The sequence below is a fragment of the Crocodylus porosus genome, unplaced genomic scaffold (assembly GCF_001723895.1).
Source record: "Crocodylus porosus isolate Cpor-Errol unplaced genomic scaffold, CroPor_comp1, whole genome shotgun sequence".
In the NCBI taxonomy this organism is placed as follows: Eukaryota; Metazoa; Chordata; order Crocodylia; family Crocodylidae; genus Crocodylus; species Crocodylus porosus.
In genome coordinates this window covers 5,106,765-5,119,166 of record NW_017728906.1, presented here as the reverse complement: position 1 = coordinate 5,119,166, position 12,402 = coordinate 5,106,765, and the positions used below count along the sequence as shown (strand labels likewise).

At 39.8% G+C, this 12,402-nt stretch overlaps 1 protein-coding gene across 1 annotated transcript in view; it reads right to left on the bottom strand.

The window, feature by feature from the left end:
• CBLB (Cbl proto-oncogene B) overlaps positions 1–12,155 on the bottom strand; it is a 181,242-nt gene extending 169,087 nt beyond the window's left edge. Inside the window, exons 1-3 of the mRNA XM_019557095.1 lie at positions 11,991–12,155; positions 10,717–10,896; positions 558–808 (exon numbers count right to left, since the gene is read on the bottom strand). Coding sequence (XP_019412640.1) covers positions 558–808; positions 10,717–10,884 — 419 coding nt within the window. The 5' untranslated portion in view covers positions 10,885–10,896; positions 11,991–12,155. The remainder of the gene's footprint in view (positions 1–557; positions 809–10,716; positions 10,897–11,990) is intronic.
• Between the last annotated feature and the right edge of the window lie 247 nt (positions 12,156–12,402).

Below are 12,402 nucleotides of genomic sequence, written 5' to 3'. Positions count from 1 at the left end.
AGACCTGCCTACTGCCACAAAAAGCACTCTGCCAGTTTCCAAACAACAAGCATAAATTGGACATTAATCCCTGCTAATAGCACTGACTCCTAGCAAACCAGGGTCAATTAGGTCTTTCAGAAGATTCCTCAGCATGAATCTAAATGACTGCTACCTTACAGTGAAACTACATAATCTTATAAAAAAAATGTAAGCATCATACAGTTTTGTTCTATTTCAAGACTTGTGAAAGCATATGTCAATATCCCTCACACAGAGACAGCAATTTCTCATTTTAAGTCATCAGTGGCAGTTCGCCACCTAGATACCCTCCCTCTTTCTTAGGAGGGAAACATGCTGTAGACCTGGAATGAAAGTTATATGAAGCAAATACACTACCTTTTAGCAGGAAAAAAAAAAATCTAGCAACTTAATGATGGACTGATTTAGGCTCAGAATATGTAAACAAATATTTTGCTTGTTAAATAATTAAAACATTAAAGCATCACAGACATGGGTAAGCAATGTAAAAGGCAAGGCAAGAGAGTCAATCTTTGATATTTAAACGTTCTTCTTACCTGTCCTGTGACTGTTCCTCGTACATCCGTTCTTTTCCTTCCTTAAAGAGTCTAATAGCCCGTTTTGATTTTTTCATGAGACTATCAATGTAAATTTTAAAATATTCATTCTCACTGAGTTGCGCAAGTTTCTGGTTGTCATCATATTTGCTCAGTATAAGTCGCAAATGTTGATAAGTATCTGGTAAAATGTCAAGTATATAGGGTGGGCTGTTCTTCAGCTGAAGTTTAGGATTTTGGCACAGTCTTACCTAGAAGCAAAAACAAGCGTGTTTAAAGCAGAATTCTTCTATTACTCAACACCGAAAGAAAGAGAGAGACACAAAAGTTGATCTGGCATCTTGAAAGTAACAGATACAAGCATACTTCTTAGTCCTTTTGCGCTTGGACCTGAGTTTTGCTTAACTTATACCCCAGAGTGTTAAACAAAAGTCATTATTGTGCACAAATCTTGGAGCATTTAAACCTACTGGTATCTGTAAGAATCACAAAGTAGTCACAGATCCATTCTTCCACCTGTACACATGTTCCTATGATAACAGGAAATGGTACTCTTCATATCTATGCTAATATGAAATATACCATAAAAGACAAAAAGAAATACATGTACTTCATGACTGTAGTACAAGCTGATATCTACAAGAATCATGAGCTATAGAGAGTTTCTAAATAGTGTCTATTATATACACGAAATTCAATCAACTTCCTTTCAACGGCAATAGTGCAACAGAAGGAATAAACTTCAAAATGAATAGTTTAAATGTGTGTTTTGTACACCTCTAATTGAGGCAAATCTGCCACGCAAAATGTCTTATACAAAGATTGCCAGTCTTCTTCTACAGGGAAAGTATGTAATTATTTAAATTATTACCCTCACAAAAACTGAGTTGTGATCATTTGATTGCATAAATAAGCAGGCGTGGGACTGTCAATTCTGGTACACAAAACCACTTGCAAAATCAAAGTACTGTAAGAAATTTTGTTAATGACATTCCCTTTCACCCTCCTTTCCATATACACGGATGCACTCTTCTGCAAATTTGTGAGGAGGGGAGAAGTCTTATCTCCAAGTTAAAAACTAAAGCCCAATCTTAGATGGGAATATTATGTTACTGAAGAGTCCATATAAAACAGAGGTCCTGTCCCCTGATCATTCAAGAGTTTCATTGTCCATTTTGAAGTATAGAGATCTGCCCTGTCCACTTACCAACTTACAGGAATTATCTTCAGGCTACATAAATCTTATGTTTTAGTTGAAGATGGTATTTTTCTTCTTTTTCTGTCTTAACGTAATGTTAATGCTTTTTCTGTTTTCAAGATTTTTTACTGAATTAAAGCAACTGATTCCTTCATACAGATGATATACATAAATTACTATAGTGAAATAATTCAAAAGCTTGTCTAAATTTATTCTACCCATGCAGTTGGTCCAATAAAATATATTATCCCAAACAAAGTGGTCCTGGACTCCAAGGCCAGGTACAGACATTATCCTTTTACCAGTATAAGCAACAGGAAACTAGTCTATACCCGTAACAGAATTTCAGCAAACAAAACCACTCTATACCTATAACAGAACAAAGGTTCAGCACACAGGTTGGTTTCAAAATGGCAGAACCTAGTTCAAGATCATCTCCCTCCAAAGGGCAAATGTATGTTCTGGTTGTTACCGATCTAAACTATACCACTTGTGCATGATTTTCCATAACACAGACTGATTCTGCTGCAAGATTTCTGAATGCCTGTACCTAGCCCAAAAATATGTAATCTAAGCATTGGACAAAACACAAAAATAACAGTTGGGTACAGACAGGCCAGGAAGCAAAAGGGGAAGCTCAGAAGTGTCAACACACCTAACAAGTGTCAAGATTTTACTGGCATTATAGAGGCATTCTCCATCCTTTTTGTATTGTGGTCCCTCTTCTGGTCCAAGCCCATCTATAGCAACTAAATATCTGTGAGACCCTCAATTCTACACATAGGTGAAACAATATCAGACGGGGCTCCCACCCTTAATTAGGTTATTACTGCTTTACAGAAAAATGTTTCAAGGGAGGTATCAAAAGGGAGATAATGTGGTAGCTTCCCAAAAGCTTATATTAGCCAAAAGACAGCATGGGAAGAAGTGCTTACTTAAACATTTAATGAGGATGGCAGACTGACATCATGAGCCAAGTGGTGCAGGAGCTGATTTTTCAACAATGAATGAGGGAAGATACACAGGATAGGAATAGGTAGTTAAATACCTTGAAAATAACAAATTGTTAAGGGTTGAAGTGATAAAAAGGAACTCAAAGAGAGGGATAACCTGGTCAAAACAACAGGCTAGGAAAACTATCTAGGCAGGCTTACTGTTGCATACAGAAGTAGGACAAGACTACATTTGTCAAGAGCACAGAAAAGATCATGCAGTAACTGAAACAAGCAAGAACAAGAACCTGAATGAGAACTTTAGGTGTGTGGATGGATATGGAAGGGTGTACAAAATGACTGAGATGCTATATATGCCTAAATCTCTCAAGAAAAAAATTTGCAAATTTAGACACAACCTGGATGAATAGGTCCAAAAAAATTTAATTACAGTCCTCAGTGATAGGGAGGAGCTGGTAACATCCACCATGGTTGAGAAAAGGAGTCCTAATGGAGGAAGACAACCCAATGGGAAAAAGCTGTTTATTATGTCATGTTTAGTCTGTGCTAACAACTAGATAGCCATAAGACAGGAAAAGATGTTTATTTGGACAGAGGGGGAGACATCTGATATAGAAAAACAGACTTGATAGTCATTCACTTAGAGATGAGAACCGAGCTAGTGTTTGCAGATGAGATTACCAACAAAGTGTAAAAGAACGAGAGAAGAAAAGCAAGAGCAGAGTCCACAGAAAGCTGAAGAGGGGATGAGGAGTCTCTTCCAAAGGTTCTCGTGCTTTGATCAGTAACACAGATTTTTTCCAACAGTACTTTCCTCTTTATTGACTCAATCTGCCATTTCATCTGAAGTGAGAACCATGAAGGCTGATTTGTGACATCCATGATGAAAAAAAGATTTAATACCACAAATCAAGGATGTTAAGCACAAGGAAAATGGTTAATTTATCCAGAACACAGAAGATAGGAGGGCAAATCTAGGAAGTTACATATAAAAAAAATGTAAATACTGTTTTCCTTAACTATCCCATTTCCTCAGAAGGTGTTACGAGAGTTCAGTGAACATCAAATTCACAAAGTTATATCACTAAGCAGAGAAAAAGTGGCTTCACATATTTCAGGCAATGTGAAAATAACAAAGCTATTGCTACCTAGCTGTACAAGTTCCTCATGTTGGTTGATGATTTTCTTTGGCTGAATGAACACACAGCTAAACAAAGAACGCAGAGTGAACAACAAGATTTTGTTAGTTCTTCTTTTCAGATGTTTTAGAAAGTCTCATATCATCCAATACAGTCATATATAGCTAAGAGCAGGATTTTGTGGTCTTCCTGGTTTACCAGGCTTCACTTTCTGCAGACTATGTGAAGGCTAATTAGAGAATATCACTAGATATCTCAACTCTGAGCACCAGACCTTAACAAAACCCTGAGAAAAATATTTCTACTATAAAATTCAACTTCTATTAAACATTAAGCAAATAAATGCTGAAGTTTAGTTCAAATGCTATGGTGCAAACTCACAGCTCTGAGGTTGTATAGGGGCTTTTTTCTACTACTTTTTTTTTTTTTTTTTTTTAAATACAGCAATACAAATTTCAGTACAAAGGAAACATGTTTGCACAGGACTGGCTCTGTAAACCATACGGCTCCCAGAGTCAGGATGTCCTGACACTTACCACAGCGTTTCACATTAACAGCAAGCAGCGAGAAAGGACAACTGCTGACGCAAAACGTTTACTGAAGTACCAAGCTCTGTAGTACATATTTTTCTGAAAAAAATCCCTTTCCCTCCAAAACATGCTGCATTTTATAAAACAAGCGTTTACTAGAGCAACAGATTAGGATGCGAGTCATATCATGGTGTAATTTTTTTTAAACTAGAATTAATCATCTATATATTTAGCAAGTATTTAGTCTTCAAAGGAAAACATTCATTAAGCAAATAAATGTTTCCTTGATCGAGATAAGTTACATGTAGCTAAATCCCATCTATAACAGTTCAAAGCACTGATACCAGGATCATGACTGTGACACCCACTTCCACTTGCTAAGAGCCAAGGCACTGCACCCCATTCTATCAAAGAGATTGTGGCTCCAATGTTCTCTGCATCTGCAGCTTTCAGGCACTGTCAGGAATGTCTGTAGCTACAGACATTCAGGCTTGGAGTTTTGTTCTAGGTAAGTCCAATTAATGCCAAATACAGCAACACACCTATTCAGCAACATTAGTCACCAACTGCTGTTACACTGCTCCAGTTTCTTCATTAACTTCTTGAACTGAATACAAAGGCCAGGCTGCAACATCCTTTTCTGTAATGAGTACATTCCTATTCCACAAGTCTCAATGAAGCAAACACGACTTAATTTAGAGCAAGGTACTACCTGAACTGAATGGTTCTTGTATTCAGAGGTTTTCATGGAGGGACAGAGCTATCCAAAACAATGCCTTTCCCTCCATGGCTGCAACCTCTCTTCTCAACTTCTTTCCAAGTCAGTCAACCACCTGGGAGAATATTAGTACTGGAGATGATCTTGGAATTCTCGTTTGCCAGAGAATACTCCAAAACTTGTGACATACAAACTTAAATGTAAAACCTGTTTCTTTGATACAGTTTTTCATTATTAGATCTTCTCAAAAAATAAGCCCCAAGAGTTAAAAAGTCACAATCCCTCAACATTTTCTTCTATTGGCAAGAAGAGGAAAGAAATTTTTTTCCCCTGAAACTTTGCCTAAATCTTTACCCTTCTCTTCCCTGCCCCCCACCCATTACTTCAATGTTCAATTACTATGTTGATAAAGGCCATAAACAGTAACTACCCAGATGGATACTTCCTTGACAGTAGCAACACAACTTAAAAAAAATACAACTTCAGTTATGAGACACTTTTAAAATACCTTCAAAGAGTGAACAGATTTTTCTAGCAAGTAGCCATTCAATTTCCTGCAGAAACCTCTGTGTTTTTTGTTCCATGATGAACTACTTAAAAAAAAGTTTTAAAGGTCATAGGTTTAATGGTTTGATAAAACAGCTTTAAATTAAACTAAGTATCCAAGCACTGAGACATCATGATGCTTCATTACAACAGTGCTATACAAAAAACACTAAGAAAAGTTATTGGATAATAATGGAATAAAAATCAGACGACTGTGCCTACTAAATTCTCTCTTTCAGCTAGAGTCAATGAGTTTAACAATTAGAGTAGCAAGTCACGCATGTTCCCAAAGTTGCAGTGTGCAAAGCTCTGCTCAAGTAGCACCTTGTTACATTGTCCAGAAATGGCACCAAATAAAAAAAAAATCTGGCTCTACACAGAATAAGAGGGACTACGTATGAACATGTTGTAAAAGGAATTTTGAAGAATAAAAGAAAAGTGAGGACAGGAGGGAAGATGCAGGGGGGAAGAATTGCACCTTATAATCTATGATCAAAAAAATGACCCTGCCCAAACTACATTATTTTGCAATGCATGTCATACTACAGATGGGCAAACTACCAAGAAAAATACTCTTAAAGGAGGACTTCTATTTCCAACATGGTAAGAGCTCACCGTGTGTATGGTTTTCATTCAAAGGAAAAACTGGCGTTTGCATCCTGTAGTTCACAGCTGCATTACTGCAATGAAATCTTGTTGTATATGGGGAGAAGATGAAAAAAACAAAAGGGACAGAAGTGCAGTGTAGAGGGCTTTGATGCAGATACAGAAGAAAGTTGTGGTTACAAATGATTTGATTGGGTCCCATATGGCCCTGTGAAGTATAAGCTACTTAGAAGGTTACATACCTCAAATTATTTACAAAGAATAATGAATATGGACATTAGTTTTCAAGCTAACTGCACTCAGTAAAGATATGGGGATGCCAAAAACAAAATGTACTTTGGCTTCCCCTATTTTAACAATTTATTATTTCATCTATAACTCCTAGTAACATGCTTTCGCATATTCACAAAACCAGCAGTGTAAACTTTGGGTACAGAGTTTCCTTGCTTCACAGTTTTATTATACAACTAATTAAATTTTTTTTGTTTGCTTTCCATAATTCAGGGAAAATTTAATGTGGACCACAACATAGGAACAATGCCGTTCAAGCTGCTATATTTTTACTACGGTGCTTAATAATTTTCTTCCTGAGAACTGCAGAGTATCAAACAGCAACTGAAAGTTGTTGAAATGTTCCTACCTGGAAGCACGAACTCACTTATGTTTCAGGATGTGACAAAACTTTCACTACCCTGATACCCTTAGAAGTATTCCAAGCTGAACTACTCTCATGCCCACACATTAGACCACTGGGGGCCAATGTTTTTGTTAGACACCAATTACCCCCAGACCCTCCCAAAGTGCCAGTCAGACCTTATCCTTCCTGATCTGCAGCTCTGCACCTCCTGCCTGATCAACTGCTCTGGTTTTGTTTCTTTTCTTGTGATCCCTTCCCTGTGTACCACCATGCCGCCTGCCTTCTCCTTAGTCTGCTGCATGCCACACACAGAGGCTACCCATACCAGTTGTGGCACCCTCGCTGCAGGTTGGCCACCCCAGCATTAGACATCTCCCCATTATGTGTAAGATAATTACTCTCTCCCAAAAAAGCAATGCCTTTCCATTTTCCAGATTATTAATCTGTATTCTTAATATTTTGCTGCTATATCCTCAGGTTTTTCCTTAAAGGTGTTATGAGCCTTGATTGGAAGGTTCTTGTAAAATTTAAAACAGTTTGAAACTACAATTCTTACATGGATTCGAACTCCATTCCAGTATGTAATGTTTTTATCTCATGCTGAATCATGGTTAGAAAAATATAAAGGAACTGACTTTATTATCCCACCATCCTGGAATATAGAACTAGAGTATTGCCCAAGGCTGGGCACATTATAAAGATATAGATCTCTCTATACCCATTATATCACCAATAGCCAAATATCTGTATCTATGACTGTACCTGTATCTATCAATAGATAACTTGGCTACTGGTAGTATAATTAATGCTTATCCATTCAAAGCCAGCAGTGAATTTATATGGTCAACTCTTGGTAGGAATGGAATTAGTCATGCAAAAATATGTAGAAATTGTACCACCAAACTTGATTAAGTTTAGATTCAAATAGACCTGAAATCAAAGGAGGATTGGATTTTCATGCACATTGCCCTATATGCACCAATTTGTTATAACCACATGACTCAGTGAAGCATATATTTAAACTGATTTTCTGTATCTTCTGAAAGTATAGTCTTTACCATGTGTGCTATTTATTAACAGCACTATTATCAAGAATGTCATACCAACACTTGGCCCCATTAATCTTAACAGTTTCTTTAACAACCAGACAAGAGGTTAATTGGGTTTTCCCCACCTCTTTCTAGGATGGTAATAAGAGACTTTGAGACAAGATGCTGTCTATTCTGCTACCGCTCTATGTCCCTTCAAACAGCTAAAATATAAACCACCCACAACATATAATCATAAAGACTCAAAACTAGCAGGCTCATAACTATAATTCCAAGCTATGGACTTTGATCATGTCTGCACATATGGAACTGCACTGCATAGAAGTTTTTACACACACCACAATATATCCTCAGAAATGCTCTAATCCTCAATCACAGTTAATTTCTGTAACTTTTGATAAAAATAAGGTTGTTTTACTTACTCCCATAATGCTTGCTTACAGAGTTAAGTTTTACCACTCAAGTTACTTCCTATATGAAATCTCAACCGTGAGAAAGGCTGAAGTGATCTGAACAAAAAGGAAAATAAGTCTGAAATTACTGAGCTCTCATCCCAGTTTTGACAATGGATTCTTTCTTTGTCTTTGGTCAAGATAATATCTCTACCCTTTCTCTTCCTTCCCCACATCTGTAAAATGGAAATAAACCTTAGCTACCTCACTAGGTGGCTATAGTGATTACACTTAAAGAAGAACACTATAATGCAAAACACTGGTAGTTTAGGCCTCAAAACCAAATCCTTATCACTGGGCAAGGCCTCTAAGACTGCAGAGCTCCACTAATTTCACCAAGGCTACATGGACACAAAAGGGGCTGCTCATGTGCATTAGACTGAGAGAGAGAGACGGTCCTGAAACAGGATTTAAAGCCACAATCATATCAGGCAGGGTTCTAACTATTTTTGGTTTTAATCCCTGTTTTTGATTTAGCTAGAGGAGAAACTGACCTTCCTTCGTGCACTGCTGAGTGAAGCTAAGAGACTTAACATTTGTTTGGCAACATATTCAATTTGTTCAAATGCACCCTTTTCACTAGAAGTACCAAATGCTAAGCTTAAGCGGTAAGTTACAGCAGTCTGACACCATGACATCACCCTGTCTGGTATACTTTAATGCAATTTAGAAACAAAATTTGATTAACTGACAGCAGCTTAAAGAGGATACATTAAAGATCCAAACTGAGGACATTTATCCAGTGAAATGAAAGAGAAAAACTGTAAAGGATCCAGCCTGTCTGATGAAACCTGCACAATACGCCACATGCTGCTTGTTGTGATGCTCTACTGTAACAATGACAATGGTGTCCTATAAAAGTTGAGCAATTCCTAATGCTACAGTTTTCAAGTGGTTTCAAAAGCCACTGAAGCAGAAAGGAAAAATTAAACACTATGCACCTTAAACATGGTGCAAGGATGTCCTGTTTTCAAAATGAAAATATCTGGGCCCTGAAGAACAGTACGCACCTCTAAACAGATTATTCCTGGGTGTTTTCTATTTACAGTACTCTGAAGAGTAACAGGGATAACTTTATCAAAGTTTCTGGAGTAGCACCCATATACAACAGAGATAGGACCTACAAAAAGGGGCTGTACTATTATGTATAAATAATATAAGATTCCAACAACATCAGAATGGAAGAGCAGATAAAGATTCCAACTATTCCATGTCGCAGATGCATTAACAAATTTAATAAATACCTTGCCCTTATTTAACATGCATCTCTCTACATAAAATATTTGCCTTTTACAAGAAAAGTTAGTAGTAACTAGCCCAACTTGTCAGAGAGTGAAAGCATTCAAATTCAAGTCTTAGAGATCTAACCCTTCTGTTCCAAGACTAGATCCTAAAAGGAATTAAAGCCTCAACACCTAAACTGAAGCTGTCAAGTGTCAACTGTCCCCCACATAAGGCCCTTATCTACCCAGCCATGCTGCCTCCTGAAGCTACCCATAAAACAACCCAACAAACCCGATTTCAGTAAAGCACCTTTTTTCCTATTTTGTAAATTATTTATAGCAAGTTGCTGCTTCCCTAATGTACTATTTTATTAAAGATGCCCATCTGGCTCAGAAATCAGCATGTAGATGCTGCAAAGGAGGTCTAGAAAATTATGGTCCATCACAATAAATCTTCATCAGTAAAGCACATTTCCAGTTTCAAAGTAAACACTTGAAGACACTGCCAGTGTGGTTTAAAAAAAAAAATCCATTTCACAAATGCACACCAAAATATTCAAATATGAAGTATTTGTTACACATCTGTTTCCTCCAAGGATAATAAGTCATTTCTCCCCCTCCCCCTCCCATAGACATTGTTACAAACACAAACATATGTATATGACTGTCATGAGAATGCTTCACCGGATGATTAGCTTAAATTAAATTTATGCTCAAAAGGTCTCATCTGCTGACTAACAATCCAATCCAGAGAAAAACATAAGGACCAAGAACAAGGAACATAAGAGCAAGAACTAAGTTAACCAGTTTTCTCACACTTCTTTAAATCCTGAGTCATTTGAAAATACTTTTACCTATCAACAGCCTAAAGCAAATACATGTACTTTCCTCCATATAAAGAAAAAAAAAAAAAGAAAGAAAAAAGAAAACATAGCCAGAGGCCAACAAAATGGACAGTGGGTTTAAACAGCCAGAAAGGAGAGTCCCTCTCCATCAAGGGTGCACACAGCATTGCAAAGAAATCTGCCTAAAGATGCGCTTTCCCCATCCGTAGCTCTGCAAATGCCTCCCCTTCCCCCAACAGCAAGACGTGACACACAAAACTCACCACTTTGTCCATTAGCTTCCAAGTCTTCTCCACAGTCCTGCGGTCAGCAGCTGCTTGCTTTGGGGGCCCCACTGCATCCTGAATAGCATCAATGAAGCCCAGAATGCGCCCTTTGCGGGGGTTTCCTCCTCGGCCACCTGGGTTCCGGCCGTTCGTGGAATTGGCCATCTGGGGTCCGAGCTAACCCGGGGAAGGGAGAGAAAGAGGAATGAAAGAAGAGAATCACAAGGGGGTCTGAAAATGCTTTGCTGCAAAATGAACAGACAAACAAGTAAGGAAACAGCCAGGTTTCATTTCCACTCCCCCACCCCCCAAGGAAAAGCAAGAGGGCCTGTTGGGGAACTAGCTTAACTTTTCAGGATGAGCTTGAATAAACCCACCTGGGCTGAGTTTACACTGTCTGGAGTGCCCCTGGATGCGCGCTTGATACCAGCATAAACAAGTCGCGAGGAATTGCATACATGTGAATGGGCAGGCAGGGGCTTGACAACCTAATCCCCCCACACTCACTAAACAGATGTACACAACAACCACCACATGCACTCCCTACCTAGATTTCCCTCCAGAGCCCCAGCCGACTGCAGGGGACTCCAGTACAAGCAGGGCCAAGGAGAGGAAAGGGACTTGCAGGCAGAGTGGGTGGGGGCAACCCCAAAGGGAGTTTGGCATGTGCCATGTTAAAAATAACAGTGACAGGCAGCCAGACGACACACACAGCTGCAAGACAACAAAAAGCGACTACACATCCAGGGAGGGAAGAAGTGGTGCATGTGCACATACATATACATATTATATACTATTTGTGTGTGTGTATATATGTGCACATGCATGCATGTACATATACACACATACCTGAGTCTGTCTGTGTGTACATATATGTATACATACAAATGTGTATACACTTCATTGTATATGTTGTGTTTGTGTGTGTATATACACACACACTCAGTCTGTGTAATGTGTGTACACATATACACACACAGACTTATATGCACCTATATAATGCACACATTACATACAGACTCAGAGGTGTGCGTGTGTATACACACACAGTGCATGTACATACATACACACACATAATACACACACACCCGAGTCTGTGTACACTGTGTGCGCATGTTTGTGTACACGTACACACACACACACTCGAGTCTGCTTGTACACACATACACAGCGTATATAATACAGTGCCTACACTACAAACGTACAGCACGACATACACACACGCATGTGTACACACACCCCCTTCCCCCCAGCCCCGCACCGCCCGGTACCTGCACGTCCGCGCCCCGTCCCCGTTCCTGTTCCCGTCCGGTAGCAGCTGCCGACAGCGAGATCAGGCGCCGGCGCCCGAGTTCCCCGCCCCACCGGGCGCCCTCCCGTTCAGCGCCCGCGGCCGACGCCGCGTCGTGGCGGGCAGGCACCGTCCCCGCTGCCCCGTCCCGCGCCGCGCCGGGCCCCTAGCCGACGCTGTGCGGAGCGAGGGCGAGCGCCGAGGAGTCGTAGGGCCAGTGGCGGCCCGACTCGTGCCGCCCCGCACCGCGCTCCGAGAACAACCCGCCGGCTCCCCTGCCTCGCGCCGGGGAAGTGAGGCACGGGCGGGCCCTAACGGCCCCGCCCCCCGCAGCCCCGCCTACACACGCGTCCAGCCCCAAGTTCCCTACTGCGCGTGCGCGGGGAGAGGAC